Here is a 27846-nt window from a genome sequence, read left to right as displayed (position 1 = left end):
AAACTTTAGGACGTGACATTAAGGGGCCTGCCACAAAAGCTGCAGTACATCAGCATTCTCCTGCCGTGCAGCGAATGGATCTCAGATAGTGTAGCGCGAGTATTCAAAACTTCAAATATGAATTGAACTGTCTTGGTTTTTGGAGTTGTATGTGATTAATGCATTTTGATACTACAAATACCTGAACATTTGCCTGTGGCCAATTATTACATTGCATAAATGGACATTACAGTGCGAAAGTAGAGAAACAGGGCAAAATTGACGGAACACAAGATAAAGAAAAGATGAATGCAGCGCCATGTTCGTCCTATCGTCTTGTGTTCCGCCAATTTTGTGCTGTTCCCCTACACTCGCACTATGAACCAACTAGACGAAGCCACAAAACTGCTGTTACAGTGTCATGCCTGGGTGAAAAATAGTGCGAGGCAGCTCGACTGTGTCATTAATCCATCCACAACTGCAAACCACTCTTTTCCGAGTTAGTGTGCAGCACATTTTTTTTTTCCACACTATCTTGTGGATAAATATCCGATCAACTTGGCCAGTGCGATTTCTTTACATCAATTCAGGCAAAATTTTGTACTCTATGCTTCACCATGCTGACATTGAAGTAGTACGTCCCCTGTTCTTTCAAAGTTGAATTTTTGCAAATAGTATTCATATTCAATAAAAAAAGTTTACTATTGAAACAATCCTGGTTACACCGCTATATCTTGCAGCATACCACACCCTGCAAAAAGAAGCGACTAACGAAAGCAACTCGTCACTTGTGGTGATATCAACCTGAATGTCACAAGCTAGTGGTGTTGGCTCGGTGGGTCATTTCACAACTGAGTTCGTGTTTTTTGTTTGCATCATAATGCCAGAACAATTTTAACGCAGAGATTTCTAGAAATCATGATTAATTTAATTTATGGGGTTTTACGTGCCAAAACCACGGTTTGATTATGAGGCACGCCGTAGTGGGGGACTCCGGAATAATTTCGACCATCTGGGGTTTTTTAACGTGCACCTAAATCTAAGTACACGGGTATTTTCACATTTCGCCCCTTTCGAAATGGGGCCGCTGTGGCCGGAATTTGATCCCGCCACCTCGTGCGTAGCAGCCCAATACCATAGAAATCATGAATCTCTATCCCTATGGTTTAAGATCATAATTAATAATTAATCGCCATCGAATATCAGCAAATACAGTTTGTTGAACTGTTTTGTAAGAGCACACTAGTGTTTCGTTAAAAGCACGAAATCGAGGCGTTTACAAGCAATGAAAGCAACTTTACAGCCACAGTACTGTATGCGAGGTGCATTCATGAAGTTTGTATTATCGGAACCATAAATTTGGAACAGGCAAACAAGATAGAAATCAAATCGAGTGCACGTCCCTAACTTTATATAAAATTGTGTTCTACATAGCAGTACTGCCGAACACTGCTAGGGTATCAAAACCAAAATGGCAGCGTCCATCGGGAAAATTGGTTGAAGCATGAGCAGTCATCCTCAATTTACAATGCCAGAGAGGTTTATGCCGAGCTGATGGCAGTGTACGGTGACGGTCACCGGAAATCTATGAACGCCCCTCATATTATAGCACGCTGGGAACGTCTTGTTCATGCCACGCCAACAAGACGATGCAAACAAAGGAAGCGTACATTGTGAAATAATATGTTTTATTATAAATATACTCAGCAACTAAAGTAAAACCATCAACCTAAAGGTGACTTCCGAATTGCAACACATGGATGAGGCAATGTTGCAGGTACACAAGAGAGAAGCAGATGAGGCTACAAGTACAACATGCGTTTGGTGCACTCCCACATAAAAGCACACAGCTGAGATGCAAAATGTGAAATCTCTGCGGTACGTCGATGCATTTAACCTCCAAAGGGAAGGGGAAAATAAAAATAATGGAGACGAGCAAAAAAGGAGATGCTCGTCAAGCAGCCTTGAAATGAAGGCACTTACGACGAGCCTAGCTACAAGTACTGATAAATAAAGTACATTTGGAGCAATAATAATATATAAAAACTGGCGATTAACTTTAGTACAGTTTTCTTTTTTCTCTCTCTACAAAGCTTGGAGCTATCACAAGAAACCAGGTGTGAGTATTTTCCGAGCACCGTGCTCATAATTGTAGTAACTGCAACGTGAAGACCGAAATACGACAAAAAACGCTCAGAAAACACTAAAAAGAAGGAAGAAGTGCCACAAATGCAGGAAATAGGTCACAACACATAGCACTTGCTGGTGCCGACTTTTGTAGTGCTGGCTGATGTTGAGAAACGTTATTGTGCCGCTACAGTATGATCCTCCGGGGTATAATAGTTATGCAGACAGCATGTGCAGCTCCTCTTCCCGATCTAGGCTCGAAAAAAACATTGTTGTATGCACGTTGTACAAAGTATCATAGTAACTGCGGCAATGGCCTGGCTTCCTCGTGTGCGAACGCTACGGGTGAAAGTTAAAGGTGATTCTGTCCCATACCTGTGTCAGCTTAGCAACACATTGGAGGCATAAGGCAATACTATTATGCTTGCCACAAATCTCTAAACGCATTATTCCGTGACTCAGCGTCACGTGGCGCGCGCACATATACGCACGCGCATGCACACACACACGCACACACACACACTCGCATGCACACTGTGAAAACAACACCAGAGTGTCCCCCGCGACAAACAGTTCAGAAATACAGTGCATCACACATCGCGTTAGTTGATACATGAGATAACTGTCCTTGGGGAGCCCTGGTGGTACAAAACAAAAAAGAAAAAAAAAGGGAAATCTAGATGTTGCAGCGCACATCACGTCAAAAAAAAAAAAAAGGGTCAGTCGCAGCTATGCGAGAGCAGTGGCACAGCTGCCAACAGCACCTGTGTGATGTGCCAGAAAAGAGCTGCTATGTTTCTTCAAGCATGCACATGACATGCTGTCTGTTGTTTCAAGGCTCCCACCAGCTTTTCTCCCCCGCACGAAATCACAGTTGAGAATACGTTCTGGTGGCGGTGCAAAATCCATCAGTGAAAACACAAAGTAGGCATGACGAATGGGCAACACATGGTGCAAGATTAGAGAGAGAGAAAATGTTCTAGTGCCAAGCATGGCTGTCATGGAGCCAAGGCTTCAAGAAGCCACTCAGAAAAGTGCTGCCCTTCACTGCTAAAAGCAATTACAGTCACTCGCTAAGATATCGTTAGAGTCCTAAAGTCTGTCTGTAAACATGATGTACACACCGCACATTCGAAGAAAAGGTCCTTTAAAAAAAAAAAAAAAAGCCGACTTACTATGTGAAAATAAACACTATTTACCAGGACAATTTGTGCAGTTCCAAGCTATGCTTAACACTATATTCATTCACTTGTAGCAAACATCACTATATAGAGCTAACTACATTTCCATGGAAGAGCCTTCCAGAACGCTCCCACAACCAACTGGTATGCAGCGCAATGCCATAACAGAAATGTTATAAGACGGCGCCTAAGGTAATATGTTCAACTAGGAACACAATGTGAACACAGGCAGAAAAAAAAAAAATCTAAGGAGGCAGTTGCAGTAGCTAGGCTGCTACCCTTCCTCACAGGAACACGGGCACATGCATGCACGCGCACACACACAGAAACAAAAACACATGCATAGACATGCACAAACAGACACACGCCTCACTGTCAGCGCACAAAAGTGCCGCTTAAAAATGCACCACACTCTAAAACGGAAAAGAGGGAAAAAAAAAAAGATTTCAAAACTCTTCAAGAAACGAGACAAGAGAGCAGTTGAGATGCAGGGTCCCAATTATGCACAGCACGGCTGAAGACTTCAACGTCCTTAGCAGCACAATAAGCTGGGCCAATGCATGCCCGGGGTTGGAGGGAGGCCACGCAGGACCTACATCGGTCAATGTTGGCCAGACATTGGCCCTGTTTGGGAGGCCAGATCTATGATGCGGGCAGGGTCAGAGTTCTTGTCCGTGCCACCGTCACTGTGACTGGTGCCTTCGTAATCGTCATATGCATTCCAGGGTCCTTTGCTGTCCTGGATGGGAAGGATGCTCATGGAGGATCGAGACGAGGTGCTGCTTGTAGAATGAGTTGACGAGCACAAAGCCAGTCGCTGCAGGCCCTCTTCGTCCTCTGATCCTTTCGGCTCTGTGAACGGGAGGAGGGGGGGGGGAGGAGAAAAAAAATTATTGGGGAGGAGAAAAAAAATCATTAGCAGAATAACTCCAAGTGCGTTTTACTATCCTCAACTGCCACACATGCTTTATGTATTTACATGATGGAAAGTAGCGCAAAAAGTGAGGAAAAACAGAAGGGCTAGAGGAGGGGTTCTCAACCATGTTGGTCCAAGGGAACCCTGCTCCATGGAGGTTCCATGGTTCCTGACACTCCATGGATTGTCAAGGAACCCCCCCCCCCCCCTAACAGAGAGGCTAAGCATAGCGCGCAACATATTTTAAGGCGAAAGCCTTTAATGGCTCATACGTGCGGCGTCCGACCGTCCGTCCGTGCCCTGGAACAGTGATAGCTGTGGCCTCTCCCCCTCACACTCTCTCAGCAATCACGTGAAGGCACAGCGGCGCATAGCAACAGTTGTGCCGCCACAGCTGTGACCTCTCCCCCTTACACTCTCTCAGCAATCACATGATGGCACAGCGGCGCGTACAGCAACACTCCTTCGTCAGATGTCTCGTTGCAGCGGTCGAGTTAGTCAGATGGCTCCCAAGTGGCCGGTGATGATTCCACAGCAAGCGGTTCGGAGAAGTGCCCCAAGAATGTGGATTCCCCCAATACCAAATGCCAGAAGAAGAATGAGCGAATCCGCATGCGGCGGTAGTCAGTCGAATGGGCACAGGCTTTCGCCGAACCCACATTGAATTTACAAAGTGTCCTTCAATTTTTTAGGGCCAACGGTGGTGTTGGGCAGGCTACTTTGATGGCGACATGCAACTCATGGGTCCAAACTGGGTGCAATTGTTATGAGCCAAGACAGGACAGCATCGCAACCACGGATCACCCTTACCAATCTACTCGAAGCCGTTCAGCAGCACGATCATCGTGTCATCCTACTCGTGATTTCAAAGCGTTTCATCTTTGAAGGAAACACTCAACATGCTGCCACTCGCAATGCGCAGAAAATTCGCTAGATTATGCTTTTTCACACACTGTATCACAGCAACACACCATTTGCCCGGCCACATATTTTACCGCCACCTCGTACTTCACATCGCATCGATCATGCCTACAAAGTTAACCCTATCTTCGCCCAGACGAAAAAGTACAAGAATGCGCCGTTAACCTTATCAATAAAAGAATGAAATGAGTTACCCTCCAGAATTCCCATGATAACACAGTCTTCTTTATTTCATTCAGCATTGCTAACATATCTAGAATCCTAGCACTTTTAGTAACGTTTTCTCTCCCAGAGCACTTATTCGCATCCGCTATTTTGTTCTTGCTTCACTGAGTGTGCATTTTTGCAAGAATATTTACCTTAATAATGTTTCCCGACTTCCTGTACCAAATTGCTGTATTAGCCACCTGCAATGCTCCTTCGTTTGTAAAAATTGTGTTCTGCTTTATGTTCCCCCCTATGTAATGCCCCTTGTGGGCCCTTATGGTATCTAAATAAATTATTTAAGGGGGGACACGGGTCTTCGAGACCGAAAAATCGCGGAAAAATCACTTTTTTGAAAACATTATTTCTGGATTCTACAGTGTCTGATGCATTATCACAGAAATTTTCACGCATCTTGGACCAATATTTTGGTCGTAATGACGTTTTGAATCACATCGGCGAGCAGCATTTTTCCTGATGAACGCGCAAAAAACGGCCTTTTTCCGCGATGCGCAGTTGCCGTTCTAAGTTTCCGATCGCAGCCATCTTGGCCTTGTTTGAAAAAGCCAATCTTCTAGTTTAGTTTTCGCGCCACCGCTACTCTGTGCGCTGAATGGCTACGGAGAAATAGCCCGCAAAAAAGTTGTCCCGATGCGCAATTCCATTCGTCGACTGAGGCGCGTGACCGTAAGCACGCCATGTCATTGGCGGATTTTTGCCGTCGTCTGCTCGGGCCGCTCAGGCGTGCGATACTCGGCACGAAACTATGTCAAATTCGGTTTTCTAGATGCCGCGAACGGAAGAAACGAGGGGTGTTAACTTTCGAAAGTGCGCAGTAGCTTTGAAAGATGCGCTCGGCACGGCGGCCAGCCGTGCTGAGCGCCGCCGAAGCCTCCTCCCGTGACTGCGAAGTAGGCTTAGCAGATGAAAGCGGTACTGACAGCGGCCTGTGTTCATGCGGCATTCGAGCACAATTACTGCAGCCTGACGATTTGGAGCAGGTGAAGACTTCAGAAAAAACTGCGAGGCTGCTTCTACGCCGGCTACCAAGCGAAAATCGCATTTTCTCGCTCACACTGAAGCCGCCGCGCTGATGCCGCCGTGGCTGGCTCGGATGCGCTAGCTGGCGACGCGCTTCGTTATCGTAAGCCTCGATTCTATAAATACTCCGCTGTCTTGCGTAAAGCGCAGGTTACGGTGTCGCAGTGGGAAGGATGAACGGGACAGCGGTCCCGCCTTAGAGATAGTTATCTCGTGTGCAATCTGCGGCGATGCCGCGTCGGCGCGGAGTTCGCGGCGCGGAGTTCGCGGCGGCCGCCCGTCACGCGTGCACGCCGTTCCTCGTGAACTATCTCGCTGTGCACGACACACGCAGTATATACCGGTCATTGGCAAACGGCAATGCCATTTTTTGCGATTAAAGGTATTCATCTCGCGCGCGATCTACGCTGATGCCGCGTCGACTAAACGTGCAACCCATCCCTCGCGAACAATCTCGCTGCGCGCGAAATGCGGTGCTCTGGTAATCAACAAACGACACCTTTTTATTAATTTTTTTTATTTTGCTATATGAAGCTAAATGCATTATGCTTGAAGTGCTGCAAGCAGATCGCTATGGGGCTTACTAGTCACTTCTGAATGTAAACATGCAAATAGCTTTACTGTATTGCACTGAGTAAAGTTTGTTTTCTTTTTTCTCATTTTTCTCAAAACATAATTTTTGGTCACTTTGCTTGTTTGCTGCATCAATATCTTTGGACCTAGGACAGCTAGAGCTATTATTTTTTTTGCAGCACAAAGCTAAATTTGTTGGCAAGGCAACGCTGAGAGCATATTTTTAATTTTCAACTTAAAAATTTTTTTATTTACATCTACATTTACTCTTATTATTGATAATGTGAACACATAACTTCAATGAGCTGTAAAATGACGAATTATTGTTCAATTTCTAATCTGCTTGCAGCGTTGCTATCCTTATGCACTGTAGTATCCAACTATATGTTTTTTACAACTTTCGCTTTAGCAGGTCAATTTTCATTGTTTCAGCAAACAATAGAAGGTGATTATTAATTATCTCGGCAACCACTATGCATATGCAAAATATAATTGGATATTTAAAATCAACACAAAAAACTGAATGAGCATATGCAGTTTTATCAAATTTCATCAAGAAATAACTAAGTTATCTCAATAAACATTATCAAATAAATAAATATGCTGTGAAGGAATGACAGTTTTCAGTGCTTATCGCACGGGGAAGCATTTCATTACGAGAGCTCTTATAATTTGTGCCGCCTCTCCTATGAGTAGTAAAACCTCGTTAATTCGGATTTCACAGGGCCCGAAACAAAATCCCCCAACTAGCCGAATGTAGAATTAGCGGGGGTGTCAAGAAAACAATAAACAAAGACTTACTATGCTTTTGCTTACTGAATGAATCAGCAAATCCCATTTCAATTTTGCACAAGAGCAGTGCGGAAGTTGCAATTCTAGTCATCTTATGACTGCTTATACAGCGCTCGCAGCGGCGAAGGCCTCGTGACTTCCTTCGCAGCGGGGCCGCGGCGCGTATTCATCTGAGACACGCTTTTCACTACCGCACACACATCTCCATTATTTTTTTGTAGTGAGCTAGTTGCCAACAAATCACCGATCCATCGTGATGTAGCTTGTGCGAAACTACTGTTATCCACAACCGCTGCGGACTTTTTGCGGTCACTGTTGACGCGATCATGGATGGCAACTACAGCGGAACCCCGATTATGCAGTCAAATCTCGATCATTCGAACTTGAAGGGGCCCGAAAATATGTTCAAATTAAAAGAAGTTCGAATTAAAGGAAGGACGTATTTTTGAAGTATTCGAGCACCATAGCACGATGCACGAGTCGTGAAATTTCGCACCGCGCACGCGCAACCGCCACGCCGGCCAACGCTCGGTTCCCGATAACGGCAGAAAACGAGACTTCAGGGAGCGGGTGGTGCCGCCATGGCGACGGGCGCGCGCGGAGACCGTCGAAGGTCAGGGAGGAGGGCGGCAGGGAAGCGGATTTGGCTTCAGCAACTCCGCCGCTTCGGTGGCAGTGGCTTCGGTAGCTCCCCTCGTCCTCTCTCTCAACTCCCTCGCAGCTCCCTCACCTTCGACTGTCTCCGTGCACGCCCACCGCTGTGCACGCCCGTCGTGCCGGCGCCGCCGGTACAGCCGGCCTGGCGCAGATTAGCCCCCTCCTTGAAGTTTCGTTTTCTGTTCGACAGTTTCTTAAGTTCGGCAGTTTAGTTGGCCGGACTGAGCCTCCGCCGCTGCATTAAGGGGTTAACCCCTTAACGCAGCTTAATGAGCTTTTGCTCTATGGCGGTGTCGGAGCAATGCCGGTCGGAGGCGCCACCGCATTATTTGGTGCGCTGCTGAGAGCATTGTCGGTCCGCGGTATGTTCAGACGTGCGCTCGCCTCTTCCTCGCGCAGGAAGTTTGACTTCGCGGTCCCGGTGTTGCGGAAAGCAATGAAGCTTGCCGGGACCACCCTCAACCGCCATATAATGTGAGTCGCACAGTCGGACCCCATGAAAACCCCAAGAATTCAAGGGTTCTCAAGGACGGAAAAGAAATTCCAGGACTTTCAAGGCATTGAAAACGGAACTTTCAATTTCAAGGGTTTTCAAGGATTTCAAGGACCTGTGCGCACCCTGTTGGGAAACCGTTGAGACAGGACCACAACGTACCTAAAGGCTCTTCCTTTTCCACTTTTGTGGAAATGCAAAGGTTCTCGGGTCCTGGTGGCCCTTTGCCATCGGGAGTGCTCTTGCTTTTGGGCTTGCGCTTGCGAGTCTGGATGCTCTCCTTTCGCATCGCCAAGGGCCGGTTTATCTGCGCAACAAAGAGGAGAGACACATGTGGGAGATTGCCGAAGAGGTCGGCCCGAACAACACGACTCTCAGCCTGGTTCCTCTCGCTGGGAATGGATTTTATTTTTGCTAGTTATTGAAAGAAGAATGAAATAGGAGAGAATTCTGCTGGCCACTTCATAACTATGAGGCCGACAGCTGACACTTGAACATCGGCCAGCAGGGAGGAGAGAGGTCCCGGGCGTCAAAAAAGATTGACAGCTTAGAAGGAACTAGAGACGGTGAGAAAAAGAGATAACAGCAAAAAAAATATAAAAACAAGTGCTAATTATGTACAATGTTTACTGCAAGAGCTGCCACATGCGCAGCGTCAAATTAACTGATACATATATTCAGGAGTGGAAGCAGCCAAGGGTGTTTTGGAGCCGCTCTGGGAGCAACAAATTTGCCATTTTGAAGCAGGTTTGGAGCAGGAATTGCTCGTTTTGGAGCAGCTTTATAAAGCTTAACATACGAGTGAAATACAGGCAGATTAAAAAAAGGTGTTCATTATTTGACTTTGCAGAACAGTATTAAGTTACATACTGGCTGTGCCAACTAAATGAGGCCAGGAAATAACAAATAATAGATGCTTTATACGGAACCATGCTACGTTGGTGGTGTTCATGTGAGTCATAAGTATTCTTTTGGGGGGGCACAAGTAAATAAATAATACTTCGGTTTAATTTGGCAAGTTTCTTTACCTGAGTTAGTTGATAACGTATCAACGCAAAGGTTGTGATGGGTGTGAAAAAAAATGACTGATAACAGCGTTTAAAGCAATATACTTATTGTATTGTCTTTTCTTCCGGCCAAAAAAAAAGAAAAGAAAAACTGAAAACTTTTAAAACTATCACATGACACGGTGCCAGCGATATCAGGGGTCTCAAACGTAAACCTTGTCATTGAGTACACTGCATTTTACTCACGCTCGAAGCACCGCCACGTCAAATTAAAAAAAATTTAATTATGGGGTTTTACGTGCCAAAACCACGCCACGATCTGATAATGAGGCACGCCGTAGTGGGGGACTCCGGAAATTTGGACCACCTGGGGTTCTTTAACGTGCACCTAAATCTAAGTACACGGGTGTTTTCACATTTCACCCCCATCGTAATGCGGCCGCCGTGGCTGGGATTCAATCCCGCGACCTCGTGCTTAGCAGCCCAATACCATAGCCACTGAGCAACCACGGCGGGTTTCAAGTCACGTCGTGAACATTGTTGCCGCAAACGCAGTTTCTGCCGTTTGCGCTTTCTTCAGCTTTTTACGACTGCCATTTGGCCACCAAGGTTGACTAAAACCATGACTAAAACCAAACTTTAGACCACTGGCTTGCGTTCTGCAGCACCAAAAGTCTGATTTGCCGTGAAGAAATGGAGTAGACAGAATGGTCACAAGCACATCCATTTTTGAAAGTGAAAGAAGGTTTATTCACTTACTATTTGTGCGTGACCTGCACCTAGCAAATTCGCATCCAAATTTAGCCCCACAAAGCCTAAACAACATTTAGACATCGAGAAAAATTATACCTTGTTCACCTTTATTTCTGGTCATGTAGAACATATTTGGTACCCCAAAAACAATGAAATGTTCTTTGAGTTAGAATGAATTATTGAAATTTCCCTCCAGTGTGTCAGAAACTTTACCATGGGCTTTGCACAATTTAATGTATTCAAATTTTGAGGTATCAAACCGAGCATAGCAATAGTAGTTGTCAGGCACGGAGGGGTGAAGAGAAGAAAATGAGGACGTTTACATGAGGATATACCCATGTGATATCCAGACCTAACTTCCAGGCTTCGTTCAATTCACCTGCAGCTGACAGAGCAATTGGTAGACATAGTTAGGTGCTAAATGCACACATTTTGACGTTTCACAGCTGCGCAGGCCATGTCAAATGATTTGCCTATCTAAACTCCTGGAATACGCGGAAGCTTCTACATAGCAACACGAGACATTCAAGAGACAGTGAGGAACATTAAGCTGCATTAATAAACTATGTTTCTGGAACAGCAACACGGCCGCTGTTATGAGAGAAGGCTTCGTAAGCAAGAAAAAAAAAATCCAGAAATGAAAAATGGCTGATGATGCCCTGCACCAACTTGCGGTGATGTCATGAATTTTGAAAGCATCTCCATGGACAAATTCAACTGTTTATCAGGAGTTACATACATTGCATTCTAAATGAACTAGTTACAAAGCAAAATTTATGCCGGATCGGTTTCATTAGCCAAGTGTAGCGCAACGGGTAATGGAATGAAAAATGGTAGGCCCAATTATGATACAGGCAGTGTGCATTATTAATGAGCATATGTTAGATTATGATTAAGAAATGAGATACTCATGTAGCAGTCGAGACTAACTCTTTCGGTCACAATGTCTTCATATGGAGATGCAACATACCTTTGAATATTCCGACTAGAGGTGACAAGTAAAAGAAAATAGGTAACATAGCGCTGAATGTAAATGTAACCCTCCGTTTACCCCCAAAAAATCTCATATGTTTGACCTCCCTTTAAGTCTTGAGAACATTTCCTTAGCCAAAATGGCCCAAATATGAAAGCATAGCTTGAAATTCGTGATGTGCCACACACAGACATACTGGCACTGAAGTTCTGATGCAAAATTTAAAAGAAAAAGGGAAGAGGAGAGTTTAAGGCTCATTTCCTCCGCTACTAATCAACCCTTTTTCTGTAAAAAAAAAAAAAAAAAAAGAAAACAAGTTTTGAACAGAATACTTTCTCTGCCCAAAAGTCAGCTGCTTGTTAGCGTCCACCTTGATCTCATCACAACATGCAAGCTGCTTGGACAATCTTGACAGTCCAGATAATCAGGTAATACAGACATGCGCTCATCTATGTAAAAACGCAGTGGCTCATGCAGCTTCAAACTTTGAAGGGCTGCAGGCAAGTGCAGCTTTGTAAGAACTTTGTCGAAGAGCAGGGAATTACATGTTTTCTGGAAACAGATGCTTTTTTTTTTTTTGCCAGTAGATGCAGAGACAGAGAAACTTTACCCCACGAAGCCCTAACACCATTTCACATCAAAGAAAATAAAAACTTCTTCACATTTATTTCTGGCAATGAAGGGTGCAGTAAACCCTCGTTATAATGAAGCTGCCTTACTCGAATTATCGCTTTATTCGAAATTTCTCCCTGTCCTGACCAAAATGTATGCATTTCAAGCTGGATTACTCAAAGCATGCCAATAAGCTGCTCCGCTTAGAGCAAGATTTCCATAAGAGGCGAGCGAGCGACCCTCTCTGTCACCAGCTATGCCACCGTACTGCCTGCACACCGTTTTCCTCCATGCTGCGCCTGTGTGTTATCAGTGGCGAGCGGGTACACATTCACAGCGGCGCTTGCTCAGCACCTTTCACATCGCGCGAACAAGCGACCTTCAGCCTCTCCATCTTGCACCCTTTTTCTTCATGCTGTGCTAACACGTTATCAGCGGCCATAGCGCTGTGGAAGTAGTGCGCCAAGTGTGCAACGGAACACACAAATGTTAACTCAGAGTTGCCTTCTGCGTGCCCAAGGTCACCCAAACCAAGACGCACTACTTCATCTGTAGTTGAGTGCGCGTGTGCATAGGCAGGTGCAGGCTTTGTGAATGCGTGATTTGTGGATGGCTTCAGTACGGGTGCCCCACGTGTGCTTTCGTGGTCTTCAGTTGGAAATGACACCGCCAGTACGTGCACTATAAAGGTGTCTGACCTTAGTACGAAATGTTCTTTTGATATGTGAGGTGGCAAAGGGCGATCGGTAGAAATGTCAAATCGCAAATGCATTCTACAGTGTTCACTGTATTGAAAACAATGAAGCCACACTGGACAGCTTCGAGAAGAGCTCCTCAGCCAAATGAAAGCGCAACCATGATTCCAAGTAACCTGAAATGCAAAGTGCGCTTCTTGATTGGCTGAAGAACGCCAAAAGTGCGAACCTTCTAGTGAATGCACCTACACTGACTGCAAACACCAAAGCTCTAGCCCTCCAAATGGGCAAGCAAGATACGAACTGCAGTATCGTGGGAACTATAATGCAGTTGGATGGAAGTGGAAACGAAGGGCAGTATCGTGAAGAACTACAAGGGCAGGCTGCCTCAACGTTGTCCTCGCTGGAGGCCCTGCAGATGATTCAGTCCCTCCAGGGCTTAGTTTTCGCAAGGGACCTTCCGCTGCACTACGTGGAGCACCTGGATGCCTTGCAGAAGGATGTTGGCAAGCTTCGCGTAAAGCAAGCAAGGCTGACGAACATGGTGTTTTCTCGAGCGAGCCAGTGAGAAGTACGTTGCAAGATGCTTGTGGCGATCTCACTCCAGTGTTTCTTCTGGATTACTCTAGCTGAGAGGCTGCCGCGGCAACCTTCTCGCATTTTTTAAAAGGGCTCTTCTGGGGCCACCAAAGTGATGCCTTGACGGAGCTCGCAAGTCACTCGCCGCCCGTAACCCCTCTTTGCAGTTGTTATAGCAGTGCAATTCTTGAGCGCTGACAGCCGTGGATTGTTACACACGATCGACACGTGCAGGAAGCAGAGTTAAACAGTTATACGAGTCTAAACATCAGCAGACGGATGGAGGAAGGTGGTGGGGAGGGGCAGTGGCGTCCCCGCCATTATAGTTTTCTAACAGCAGCACTGCCAGCCGAAGAGGAATGCTATTTTGCTTTTTTTTCATGCAACCCAGTTATAACAATTATCGGTTATAACAATGGAATTTTCGTGGCCCTTGAATATTGTTATGAGTGGGTGCAACGATACTCCAAGACGGCTTTAAAGAGTTTCGTTGAACGGCAGTACCTACCCAGTCCGCATCTAGAGTGACCCACATCGGCGTGAAAGAGGTTTGTTGAAGAGCAACACGTATGTACACACTGCCACATACTCAGTGACCAAAGCTGGTCTGATAATTAGTTTTTAACCCTGCTACCTTAAGCACAGCAGCCTGATGCACTGCCCATTTGATCACTGACTACCCAGTGACCCAGGTAGGCGGGAAAATGATTAGATAGGTACAAACAGGTGCATAGCCCCTGGAAAGTGCAAGAAGTATCCTAAGTAGGGATGGGCGAATATTCGGTATTGTCGAATATTCGATCAAATAATTCTATATTCGTCATTCGCTTCGACTCAAATTCAGGTTTTCGATATTTTCTAATTATTCGGCACTCCCGAATAGGCAGCCAAAAGCCACAGACGGCCGGTACGCATCTCGGAGGCTATGCTTCACATCATGGCTGCCATACATCAACCATAAATCTCGAAGGCTATACGTCTTTGCATTAAAGAGCCGGAAATGTGCGACGCAAAAGAGCAGAAACGGTGCTAGCGTACAACCGAAACGATGCGGCGGAGTCCGCATCACCATAGTCATCAGCGGAAATCGTACGTGAATGACAGCAACAACGGATCGCTTCATGCCTATTTGTGCCTTTATTGCGTTTACCGCCGCGCATAACACGTTGACCACGGGATTTCATAGTCGCCATCCATGATTACGTCGATAGTTGCCACGGTTTCTTCCGCAGCGGTTGCGGCAAAAAGTAGTTTCGTTTTGACTCAATACGTCGGCCGCGTGCCCAAAAAGCTGGGTAGTGGCCATCCATGATCGCATAGATAGCGACTGCAATTTCGTCTGCAGTTGTTGCAACGAACGGTAGTTTCGTTCCGACTCGGTGCGTGCGTCAGCCACATGCCTTGTACAGCCACGCTAGCGGCAAAAACGCACGCGTCATGCCGCAAGTCAGTGCCTTGCCATAGAGAAAGTTGCCGCGGAGTCCACCGTGGCAATCACGTATCGCCGCGCGGCAGCGCGATATGATCTCGCGCGCTCTCGGAACGCGGAATCACCGTGAGCGAAAAGGGTGCAATCGGACAGCGTCCAGAAATCCCTCCATAGAACCCCGAGAGACGACGATCGTCGATTGATAACCCGGCGCAGAGCGGCGAAGGTCCGGTTGCCATGGCTCCGTGACGTCACCCTTGTCGCTCTTGATTGGTTCTTTTATCTCGTGGCACACGGCACTTTCCGCAGAAATGGGAGACCCATTTCGCGCGGCACGCCGTAAAACCCCCGATTTCGCCTCTTTTGCCACGCGCGTTTTTGCCGCTAGCGTGGCCGTACCGCAAAGTCGCCGTTCATAATCGCGTCGATAGCGGCCGTGGTTGCGACAAACAGTTGTTTCAGTTTGACTCGGTGCAAAGCTTCGAGGATGAAGAGCACCGGCTACATCGCGATGGACGTGCGATCTGTTGGCAGTCAGCTTACTGGTGAAAAAATAATCGGGATGTGGGCGAGGTAGTGCAAAGCGTGTCCCAAATGATGGCGCCCGCCGCGGCCGTGCTGCGAAGGATGTCGCGAGGCCTCGATCGCCGCTGTGAGAGCTAATCAGTCACGAGATGACGAGAATTGCAGCTTCCGCACTGCTTTTGTGCAATATAGCAAAAGGATTTGCAATCGTGCTGACGTAGTAAGCATTTGCGTATTGTTTTCTGGATACCCTGATAATTCGGCATTCGGTTAATTTGGACATTTCTTTTTCGGTCCCGTGAAATTCGAATTAACTAGGTTTTACTGTAATATGTGATATATACTATTCGAACTATTCGATTCGAAATTATTCGACCAAATCACTATTCGCTTCGAACCTCAAATTCACTATTCGCCCATCCCTAATCCTAAGAATGCTAACACATTAAAAAAATTGACGTGCTTGGATGACTGCAGCTGTTCTTGAGGAGGATGTGCGCCTACTGGATCGAAAGTTCGAGGCAAAGCATCGCCATGTGCTTTCTGTTGTTTACAACTGTCCCAGCCATGGGAAAATTGACGATCTCCAACAGATCACTTTGGAGTTTCTGTCAGTGAACACAACGACAATATTGCAGCCTATGGATCAGGGCATTATTGAGACCACGTGAGAGCTATACTGCAAGAGTGTTTAACAACGTATGCTCATCCCATATGATGCCAACAAGAGATACAACATCGACCTGCTCGGTGCCATACATTTGTTAAATCATTCACGGAAAGAGCTGGCATCTGCAAAGATCACACACTGTTTTGCACATGCCAGCTTTTCCCGGCCGCACTAAGGCGAGCCTGATGATGATGATCAGGTTTGCAATGATCTCTATGAAGCTGTGCACAGAATCGTTGGAGAAAAGGTGGAAGGCCATTTCGACTCATTTACGTTGACTGGCGATAATGGTCCCGTCATCACCCCAGCTACAGATGTAAAATCTCATTACTACGAACCCCACATTAACAAACTTTTCAGATTAACAAACTTTTTAGAAATCCCCCTGCTGACTTCTTATAGTTTCAATGTAAAAATATTTCAGTACTACGAACTTCGGAATACCAAACTTTTCAGAATAACGATCGTTATTCAGTTTCCGTCTCATGTTAACAACACCTCAGTACTAAGAACTCGTATTCAAAAATTTGGGATTCTTAGATTTCTGTGTACCCAGTCACGGCAGCCGAAAGAGGAGGTTAGCAGACGACAAGGCGCAGAAACAGGAGGCCGCGGCGCACGGGTCCAGAAAACCTGAGAGGGCGCCTGAGGGAAAAAAAACGAAAACTACGCTGGCACGCAGCATTGGCACGTCGGGAAGCGGGGCGGCCGCCTCTCGAAAGGCCAATCGCCCAAGCACGATAATCACTCCACGAGTTCCGAAAAAGACTCAAGAACAGCTCGGGCTCTGCGACGATCACGCGAATCGGTGACAGCGGCTTGTCACAAGGGAAGTGGCTGTCGCCCGCGTGCGCATACTCGTTCTTTTGCGCACGCCTTTTCTATACCACCCAGCTCTAAGATGACACGCCGCGGTGCGTTGCAATGGATTCGTCCCTGGTTTAGGACGGCGCCATTGTGCTTTACAGCAGCGCAGTGTGCCCGAAGGCCCTGCGTGGACGGATATTCCAACAGCGCAGTTCAGTAAAGCAGCAGGACCAGAGGGGCCCGAAGGCGTGCATCAGGTTGGGCATCACCGCAAAATACTTTGGCTCTAGACTAGTGCTTTTTCGTTCCGAGGCAGGGTAACGGTGGGTCAGCTGAACAGTCAGGTGAGCCGTTCTTTCTGAGAAGGTCGCGAAGGGGCGATTGTCATGCACAGGACCGTTCGACGGACCTGCGCGTGTGCTGAAGCAACGACTCATCAGGTTTTGCGAGCGCATGTTCCGCCGAGGCTAGCAATGGAGGCGCGTCTCTTCCTTCTTTCACCCTTCTTTCCGCGCTCCTCTTTCGCACTTTCCGCGGCCGTAGTAGCTACGCGCGTGGAGAAATGTAACCTGCGTACTCGCGGGGATGCCACACGGTCACACTTCGTACTTTCTGGGCGGTGTCAGTTACGTGCGCTTGCGCTTTCAAGTAGTTCAGGTGTCCGCCTCGAGCGAGACAGTTGCGGTGTCCACGGCAAGGATTGTGAAAATGAACAAACAAGAAACATTGCACTTTGGAGGCGACATGGAGCTTCCTTTTTGTCGGTAGTTTTCTCAGCGTCAGCAATTGTTTTGAGCGCGTCACTGTTATTACACAGTGCTTCGGTGGCGCCGGAATCTATGGCAAATTGCAACAGCGCGGGCCGTGAGCCAACAGCGACGTCTTCATGGATAGCTCATATGGCGACAACTTATGAACTGATAAGTTAATGGGCGGATTGTTTTATTTTGGGACTTTCACTATAACGACTTTTCAGAATAACGAACCATTTACCGCGGTCCCCTGAAGTTCGTTATATCGAGATTTTACTGTAGTACACTTGGTTCTTAGTGGCCCCGATGAGGACAAAGAGCTGATGAACAGCCTCGTGATTTACAGAGTAATGAATATTTTGCTCCGCCTGTTCGAAAAAAGGTTTTGCGCTCACCGCTGCACTGTTCTTGCTAAAATTTTGCAGAACGATCGCATTTTGGAGTTGACTTAATTTAGTATAACAGAGACCACAGTTAATTGCCTGGTTTTTAAGAACAAAAGTGAAAATTTGCCTTCCCTTATGGGGATGCGAGCTGCTGCAGCAACGGCGCTAGCATTAACTTGTGCCGCCAGTCAGGGAGGTTTGCTGCATGTTCCGGCAGTGAGCAACACACGGCAAAACTTTCTGGCAGGCGCCATTTTTCGCATAGAAAAAAAGCAGTTTCTCATTTTTGTCTTCAAAAACAGGTGAGTAATCATGCCAAGGGTTATTCTAAAGAAAGTCGACACTAAAATGCGATCGTTCTACAAAATTTGAGCAAGAACAGTGCAGTGGCGAGTGCAAAACCTTTCTCGAACAGGTGAGCGAAATATTCAGGACCCTCCCTGTACAGTGAAACCTCGTTAATACATCATTGGCGGGGAACGTGGATCAGGTAAGCACTAAGCGATTAACCGACATTGGCAGATGAGCAGCAATAAACTCACTGCCCCCCCCCACAAAAAAACTGTGTCTGGAGCACGGAGTAAGATAAGACAGGAGCGCCGACTCCGCTCGTCTGGAAGGGACACATTCTGCAACGCCGGCTCCTGCTTCACAGCGTATTCGCCAGACGGCGCTGCGACTTAAGAAAAACTCTGCAGCGGAGAGGAGCAAAGGCGCGGGGACTCTCTCACGGCGCCTGCTTGCCAATCCGTTTTGTCGTCTGCACCGCGCACGCCCTGACGACTGTAGTACTTGCGCTTTATTATTTGTGCGCATATAATTTTTGTGTTTGATTGCTGTCAAATTGAGACGGCCAACGGTCCACGTTTGTAGCAGACGACACGCTCAGCGGGTGCCGCGCTGCCCGTTCTGCGCCGCCGTCGCCGCCGTCGCCGCCGGTCTCCGCCACTCAGCGCATGCGCACATGGAAGCAAGCTGTTGAGTGTTTTCCACGCGCCTCGACAGATGGCGCTACGAGATGTATAATTTGCGTTGCACGTTTTGTCCCGAGCGAATGCGTTGCGCGGCGGCGGAGTCGGCGCTCCTCTCCGGATTCCTCACTAAACACACACACAAACAAGTTTATTTGCAAGCAGGTAGCTAAATAAGCGTGGTTTTCACTTGCTGCCATGGCGGCGACGGCATCCTCAAATTTAGCTAGGCCACGCGCCAGTTTCTCCATCAGGCCCCACTTTTCTGCGAAGGCCCTCATGGCAGTCAACGCACGTGCAGCGCTGGATACGGAAGGACCATCATTCACTCCAACGTCGTCCATGACGTCGACATGGGAGCACCAGAAGCTATGGGAGCAGCAAACTCGTCATGGCTACCATGTTTTCACATCACTATCGGGGGCGACTGCAGTCCAGGAAAGGTCCGTCCGCCGCAAGTTCGCTATCTATGGTCTGCACACACGACATTTCGCGAATTCTGCGCTTCTATGCACCAAAAACTGAAGTAAATATTAAGCACTAATCGTTTCGTATGCGGTAAGCGACTATGGTTTAAAGTTCTTTCCATTGGGCATCGTTGGCTCGTTATCGATGGTTTGAAACGCCACTTTCGAGACTTTCGGCGCCACTCATGGACAAGCTGTGTTATCGGACGTGATGGAGGAGAACTAGATTTTAGTTCTCTAAGCAGTTCGCTGTTTTTCCGCAAGGCGGTGATTGTTGAATACACTCCAAAGTTTTTGCGATCATGAAAGCAGAAAGCAATAATGTCTACCTCCGAAAGCGGCACGCGCACTTCGAAAGATTGCAGATCTTGTGATTTCGCTGCGTCTGCAGCTGATTTATATGAGCAGCAGCAAGTCTGAGGATGCTGCTTTTTCGTCTGGCTTTGACTCTGAAAGCGACGACGATGCAAGCCAGCTAGGAACATCGGCGGCTGCAGCCTAAAGACCCTCAATAAAAAAAAGTAGCGCCATGTTTTGAAGATCGGCGCTTTCCTCCTCTCCTGCCCGTTCTCTCGGCGCTCGGCCCTCCGATTGGCCGAATGCTGTCACGTGCTCTCGCGAGCTTTTTTTCTTGCTTGTTTTTTGCTCCCGCCGCCATCACGGTGCCAGACCATTGCGAGCGGTGCATGGAGGCACCACGCATCGATCGCGTCTCCTTTGCGCTTTTCGGACCGTGTTATCGCTGCCGCGCATCGACGTAAAGATTTCCAGTGTGTTCTAAAGGTCACATTTCTTATCTGCAAGATGTAAACGTCGTTCGGACGGGATCATTTACCGGCGGTCGCTCAGAGAGACGAGTTTTGTCCACGAAGACGGCCGGGAGTGCACCTTGGAATCGCGCTCCGAAGTGCTGTGTGTACCTGTGTGCCTCAAGAACTTTTGTAGATACGGAGCTTATATTTGCAGGCTGATTTCATATATTCCTTTTCTTGAAAATGTATATTTCGATTTTCTGAAATATTTTTTTTTTTGTGCAAAGCACCATTGATGTTTTTATCGATCTTTCTCGTTCTTGATGCGATTTTTTTGTTTTGATAATTTTTTTCGTAGTATTTTTAATAAGTATGCTGTTTGAAATTAATACCGTTGGAAAGATAATTTCTTCTTCTACAATTTGATACCATGCACTTCCAACATGAATCATTTTCTGTGGCAGGAAAAAAAATAATAGCCAGATAAGGCGTAGTGTTCGCGATGCCGTGTTGCTCGGCATTCGGGTGCAGAACACGCGAAACAGATGGCAAGCGACTCTTCCGGATTCCATCTGCGAAGCAAGACGCGGCACAGAGGAAGGTCTGGCTTCAAAGAATAAGCCAGGCTAATTTCAACCCAACACAATGGTCCCGGCTGTGTGAGGTAAGCGAGTGATTCTTCAATGATCCCTCATCTCACATGCTGCCACTTGCTGTGTGAGGCCTTCGTTAGTTTTTCTCCCTCCTAAGTGCCGCATTGTTCGCGCTGCATTTGCAACTTTCGTGGCCGGATTTCATCACGTCTTCAAACGCACGTGGTTTTTGTTGACTCGGTTATACAATCCATGGCGTTGTGTTTGTGTGGCCTGAATGTATGCAAACAGCACGTTTTGAGTGTATCGCAGTATGTTACGAAGCGGTGACGGTACGTATAGAAAAATGGGCGCTTACCTGCGGAAAGACGAACTTATTAGGGCTATTTAGTTAGGGCGACTTTGCGCCTTCAGCAAAAACTCAACTCGGTGGTCGGCGAAGATCAATGTTCTTGTCGCTAAAACTTGTCGCTATCGTCCTAGATCCTATCTCGAAAACTATAACTATCTCGAAAATGGTAGAAAGTGCTGCGCGTGAAGTGTGCTCAGTATTCTAGTCGTGTATCGCGTAGCAGAACAAGAGATAAGGACCTGTGCTGGCGGCAAGCTGAAAAAGGAAAATGGTATACAAGACTTCCCGGCAATATGTAGCAGAACAAGAGATAAGTACCTGTGCTGGCGGCGAGCTAAAAAAAGGAAAACCGTATACAAGACTTCCCGGCGATATTAACTTGTCATGCAGTCGCGGGGAATGCAGTTAATTTGTGGTTAAGCCCCTTGCCGCCATCAGCTCTCTGCGATGTCGCATTAGCAGGTGCGAGGAGATTAAACACGACGTCATGACATGTCAACAAAGGAAGCCATTGGCCTCCTTTGAGGGGCATTGCTGTGTTTTTAAGTTGTATGTGACTGTAAATGTGGAAACAGCATAAAGTGCACATGACGCAAGGGCACCTGAATGCTGTCATGTCCTCTACCAAACGCTCATACGCGTGGATAAAAAAAATATATATTCGCTCCACATTTGATATAACCGGGGATCATTATTGTGACAGCTTGCTCCTTCGCTTTATACGACAGATTCCGTGTTGCGGGTGCATTAATTCAGTTATTCAATATTGGAAAACGAACAATCCCCTGGAAGAACTTGTGGGAATCCTCGGGTCCCATAACCGCCGCACGGGCAAGCGCAAGCGCATGCATGCCAGGGAGAGTTGGGAGAGGGGAAATTTTCCTTCCGCAGGCGGTGCGGGGGAATCGCAAGCGCTATCAGCGCCACCGGGTGGGTCACGTGAGATCCCGCTGATATCGCCCGGGTCTCTTTGGTCTCCAGCAAGCGGCGACGGCGGAAGTCTCCGCCGCCGCTCCCGTATTCCCGCACGTGGTTAGTCAACCGCGTTCTTGCCGCGGCCCCCCCCGTATTCCCCAGTTGGTAAGTCGGAAGCCCTTCTTTACCTAGTGTATTCTCTTCGAGGGAACCCTCAGCGATGTCAACTATAGCTAGCTGGCCTGCTAGAAGTGTTAGTTGCAGCCGTAATAAATGCTTTCCGAGTGTACACGTGGTTGTCGTCTATTGTTTTCTCGAGCTTGTACCGGACCGCGGTTGATGCGCAGGCATGCGCCAACAGCGGGGCTCGGGGTGTCGAGGCAGAGGGCCGTGGGTAATCCCCCCATATCGCGACATTTTTGGCGTTCCCAACGTGGGGCAAGCTCTTAAAAACGGGACGACGATCGGTTCGGTGCGAGGAAGGCTTTGTCCAGACCAGCGTTAGGCCTCACCCAAAGGCGTGATTGCTAGCTAGATTGGGCATGTGCTTTCTTGAGTGCGAGTTAAGCTGCACCAGTGCCACCGAACTTATGTAGACGCTGAGATTTGCAGCAAGTTTTTTTTTAAGAGTACGCCCGAAGCGAGTGAGTGCAGCAGCCGACACGGTGGTCGATTTTCCCTGTACATATGTAAATAGCCTCCTTTCTGTATCTTTGGCTCTGGGAGCTGGGCGCTGGAAACGCTGGCCGCTGACTGCGGTCCAGCCGGCCCGCAGTCAGCGGGCCGGCTGGACCGGCGGCATCGGCACCCACGCCGGCAAACGCTCGCTTCCTGATAACGGCAGAAAACGAAACTTCAAGGGGCTCTTCAATCTGCGCCGAGCCGGCTGTACCGGCGGCGGGCGCGCACGGAGACAGTCGAAGGTGAGGGAGCTGCGAGGGAGTTGAGAGAGAGGGCGAGGGGAGCCACCGAAGCCGCTGCCACCGAAGTGGCGGAGTTGCCGAGGCCCAAATCCGCTTTCCTGGCGCCCTCCTCCCTCACCTTTGACGGTCTCAGAGAGCGCACGCTCGTCGCTCGTTCATCCTTGCTATGGTACTCGAATACTTCAAAAATACGTCTTTCCGTTAAGTCTAACTTCTTTTAATTCGAACAAATTTTCGAGCCCCTTCGAGTTCAAATTATCGGGATTCCACTGTATATCTCATAATTTTCATTACATTTTTTCTTAGTAGATACAAGCGTGTCTTTACAAACTTTGTTCAATTTTATCCCACAATCCTGATTTTGGCAATTTATATCTTTTTTAGGACACATCTCGTTAATAAAACTTATGTGTGCAAAGTGCAGTCATTCTGCTTTTTGTTTATATAATACAAAAAATATTGAGTGCAGTAGAGTTCCTTCAGAAAAAAATATCTGAGGTAACCAACAAAAAACACCAATTTTCACATGGTAGGAAGATAGTTAAACGGTCAGTAAATACATAAGATTCAATGGCGACAGGGCCGGGGATTCATCGCGACTGTATTCCAACTGAAATTACTTATTAAGCTTAATAATTAATTTCGGTTAAGTAATTAATAATAAGTAATTTCAGTTGGAATACAGTCGCAGACACTGTTAGTACAGTGTCTGCATACAGTGTAATGCATGTCAGTGTCTGCTGCGAAACAAAGTTGAATGCACAGGCAGCGACCATGACCTCATGCACTGTCTAAACAAAGTGGAGCAGGCATTACTTGCGCCCGGCAGAAACAACCGGCAGACCTAGCTGACAGCCTTTTTTGCAGCTCAATAAAGGTTTGCTTCATTGAATATTTTGCACTTATATACCAGTGTCACACGGCCACATTTGCGTTGTGCTTTTCACAGTTTTCAGTACATATGTTGAGCATGTTAGAAACAAACTGCCGAATCTGTGGCTTCATTTGAAAGAACATAACACGCATTCAACGTTTGCCGTACTTGATATACAGTAAAGCCTTGTTAATTTGGATTTCACGGGACTGAAAAAAATGTCCCAATTAAGCGAATGTCAAATTATCGAGGGTATCCAGAAAACAATAAGCAAATGCTTACTACATCAACATGCTTTTACTTAGTGTGTCACCCAGCGAAATAGTTGACCAGCGACAGATTGGCAAAAAAAACGTCTGCCTTTAGCAATGGCTGGTCCTCGGAGACTTGCTTTATCGTCTGGCTAAAGAAAAAAAGAAAAATCCAACTCTACTTATCCTCTTTCACAACAAGTGACATGGCGCTTTAACCCTCCAATCTTAACTATACTTGTCCAGAAAGCCGATATTGCTAAGAATGAATTCCAATCCCTTCATAGCGCACTTTTCTTCACTGTGCACTAACGAGTCATACACGAGAGCATGTTCCACTGATAACTACTGGCTCTCGGCAATCATACATATCATGTTACAGTTTGCATTCGTTTGCTGTAGTGAGTGGAGAGAATATCATTGCAGATGTTCATGTATTTAAGTAAAAATCATGTGCTGACATGTTACTCAATGTTTCCATTGAATCCAAGGGATAAACCACCACAATTATCTTCATTTTTTCATATGAGAGTACTATGTGCAAAAAATAGGCAACAAAAAAATTTGGGAAATAACGTCCACTTTTTCAGGAAACAACTTGGAAGTTAAACGGATGCACACATGAAATGAAAGCCCATCCTTAATAGGCCACATCAGCAGTATCGCATGCTTCCTAAACTTAAAGAACTCACATTGTGAAGCTTGAAGTAGAGCCCACAGGCATTGCAGACGGGCTCTCCTTCATTGTTCCGCCTCCACAAGGTAGTGGCCGTGGTACCACAGTTCGAGCAGCAAAGACCAGCTCGACGGGAAGTAGTCGGTAGCTGTTAACATAAAGGCAAGACACAATATTTAACCCATACACTGTTTCTCACAAGACATCTCGGAAGACCCACACCTGTGCACCCCCGAAACTCTCGAGTATACTCGTTTCGTGTATTAAGCATGCTTCATGCCTCTTCCAAACCAACTCGTGCAAAAAGAATATTGCACACCAGCGTCACTATCTATGGAGCGGTCAGCTAGACACATAGAATATAAGGTTAGATTTCTGACAGCAGGTGGACCACACATCTTGGTAGTGCTCTGTCAAAGCTTTGTCCTGGCAGTATGCCAGTCTGTGTGACAAGTCAGTGTGCCAGGTCCGTCTGCACTTTGACACACGAAGAAATTGTAGGTTGATGAATTCTGACTAGAGATAAAAGCAATAGCAAGGAGCCAACTCATCAGTGTAGCATGAGTGTCCGCTGAACGAACACACGTAAAAACGGCGGTCAAGGTGTTAAAAAAAAAGAGACAGAAAGAGTGCATTCAGAAGCCAGTGAACCAAGCTACAAATAGAGGAGAATAAAAAAAAAAAGAATAAATAAATAAAGAGAGCAAGCCTAGCTTGCTGATCTCTACCACTTTACAACTGAGACGTTCTTAACCAGCACATTGGACATTTATTTATTCACTCGTTACCATACAGTGCGCAATAGGTTGAGGTTTTTCCCACAAATATTACTAAAAAGTCACCCCTCGACTTATATACCGGTCCTTGGCACAAGTCTCAATTGTCATTGGCAACATGTGGAAGCCGCAGGCCTTTTGGCATCTGCATCGTTATCGCCTCCATCTTGACCGACGCCTGATGCTGTTCAACCGACCTGATGCTGATCTTCTCTTTTTGTGCAGCTAACGTTGTTAGAATTGTTGATTTCGCGACCACCTGCAGAATGAGTACTGGTACTCGACGTCAGTTCGTCCGCGGCGTTTAAGATGAAGGTGATTGAATGTGCGGAAGTCAACAGGAACATGTCGGCCCAGCGGCACTTCGGCGTTTCTGAAAAAAGCGTCAAAAAGGCAAGTTGTCTGCGTGCAACTGCGCGAAAGATACCCTTTCGCCGCGCGTTGCACCCTGAGCTCGAAGATAAGGTGGCGGATTTCGTCCGCACGCATTGCGCCAGGTCTTTGCCAGTGAAATTGGAACTAATCCGCATCAAAACAATCGAGCTTGCCCGTGAACAGATAGGCAACGCCGATGATACGCCAGTGTGGTTCGACATGCCGTCGTCCACCACAGTGTGCGAACGTGGCGCAAAGGAAGTAAAACTGCTTTCAATGGGCCGCGGGACAGTGTCGGTCGCGTGAACGAAAAGGGCTATATGAATGAGGCCCTCATTATCAACTGGATCCAGATGGTCTGGAATAGGCGGCCCGGTGCACTCCTGCGGTGTCCGAGCATGCTCTGCTTGGATGCGTTTCGCGGGCACTTGACCGCAGGTGTGAAGCAGGCGCTCCGCGACGGGACGACGGAGCTCGCCGTCGATCCGGGAGGCATGACTTCAACCCTTCAGCCACTCGACGCCGTGCTCAACAAGCCCTTTAAAGACCGGGTTGACGAACTGTACAATCGGTGGACGGCCGGCGACAACCCAAAGACCCCAACTGGCCGGCTGCGCAGGCCGCCCCTCACCACTGTGGCCACATGGGTGTCGCAGGCTTGGCGCTCGCTGCCCGACGATATGGTGGTGTGGGCTTTCAAGAAATGTTGCATCAGCAACTCCTTGAAAGGCACCGAGGACGACATGTTGTGGGACGCAGCTAGTGAAAAGCAGTCGTCTTCGGATGAGAGTGCAGACAGCTCGAACGAATGAGTGCAGTGAAGGTACCATGAATAAAACGAAGTTTTGTGCCTAATAATTTTTATGTTGACTTCTTTGCTTCAAGGTAAGGGGGTCGACCTATACCGAGGAAACCTTGTCGAAAGGAAAAGAAGCAAACCAAAACGAGCCAAAGGAAGCAGAGGGGGAAACACAGGGAAGAGTGCACTGCACACTTCCCTGTGTGCATTTTGCAAATACACGCCGGTTAACTTTTGCAAAAGGCCGGACTTCTATCCTCAACACAGCCACACTCCTCCTTTTTCTGCAAAATATGTAGCATAAAAGAGGAGCATCTATGACACGAGTATAGATATTATTTCGTTACTGCTGTATCACCTCATGCTTTTTTGTTGAAAAAATGGCAGGCGTTATCAGTACACGTCCAGGAATCTCTGTTTACTTTCCCATAGAACTGCTGCGCTCTTATCGACATTAACTTCTGATGAGATGAAGAGATAAGCCCCTTCACATCTGCTTTAAAACAAAGTCTACCATAATGTGAAAACTGCTGCGCATATATCCAGTGCTAGAGCAGCTAGTTCCTACTAACTTTAACGTTACTGGTTAATACAGGGAAACAGAACACAGCAGGACAGCATTTGTTTCCAGCTGCATACACGCATCTTTTGCTTCCAATGCAGCAACTTGACACCCGACAGCTGGCACTCAGTGACATACACGAGGCAACAAGCGGGACGTGCAGCACGAGCATTGGGTGTACAAAGGCTCAGAGCACCATGCAGTCTGTACTAAACTTGGTCGCAATAGCTTTTGATACAGAAATCGCTTGACAACCAATTAAGCGCTATTCAAGCTGCCAGCCCAGCGATGCAGCTCAATTATAGGAGACTAACCATCACTGCTGTAGAGCTTACACATTTACAGAGAGATAGACCGATTCAGTACTCAGTACAGACCCTGGCCCCCACTCCACTGCCTTTTGTGTAAAGCTTCGCATCCGTCAGCTGCCCAATCGACAACATCTTTCATAAACCACAGTAAAGATAGATGCACGTCCATATGATCTA

General features: G+C 47.1%; 1 protein-coding gene across 3 annotated transcripts in view; it reads right to left on the bottom strand.

The window, feature by feature from the left end:
- Positions 1-1648: 1648 nt before the first annotated feature.
- Positions 1649-27846, bottom strand: part of LOC119461164 (GATA-binding factor A-like) — a 66410-nt gene continuing 40212 nt past the window's right edge. For all 3 annotated transcript variants that reach the window (XM_037722383.2, XM_037722381.2, XM_037722382.2), the window contains 3 exons: positions 24863-24994; positions 9047-9191; positions 1649-4139 (listed from right to left, as the gene is read on the bottom strand). In XM_037722383.2, the coding sequence (XP_037578311.1) occupies positions 3889-4139; positions 9047-9191; positions 24863-24994 (528 nt within the window). In that variant the 3' untranslated portion in view covers positions 1649-3888. The remainder of the gene's footprint in view (positions 4140-9046; positions 9192-24862; positions 24995-27846) is intronic.

Source organism: Dermacentor silvarum, chromosome 8, assembly GCF_013339745.2.
Source record: "Dermacentor silvarum isolate Dsil-2018 chromosome 8, BIME_Dsil_1.4, whole genome shotgun sequence".
Classification (NCBI taxonomy): domain Eukaryota; kingdom Metazoa; phylum Arthropoda; class Arachnida; order Ixodida; family Ixodidae; genus Dermacentor; species Dermacentor silvarum.
This window is presented reverse-complemented; position numbering and strand designations above follow the sequence as displayed.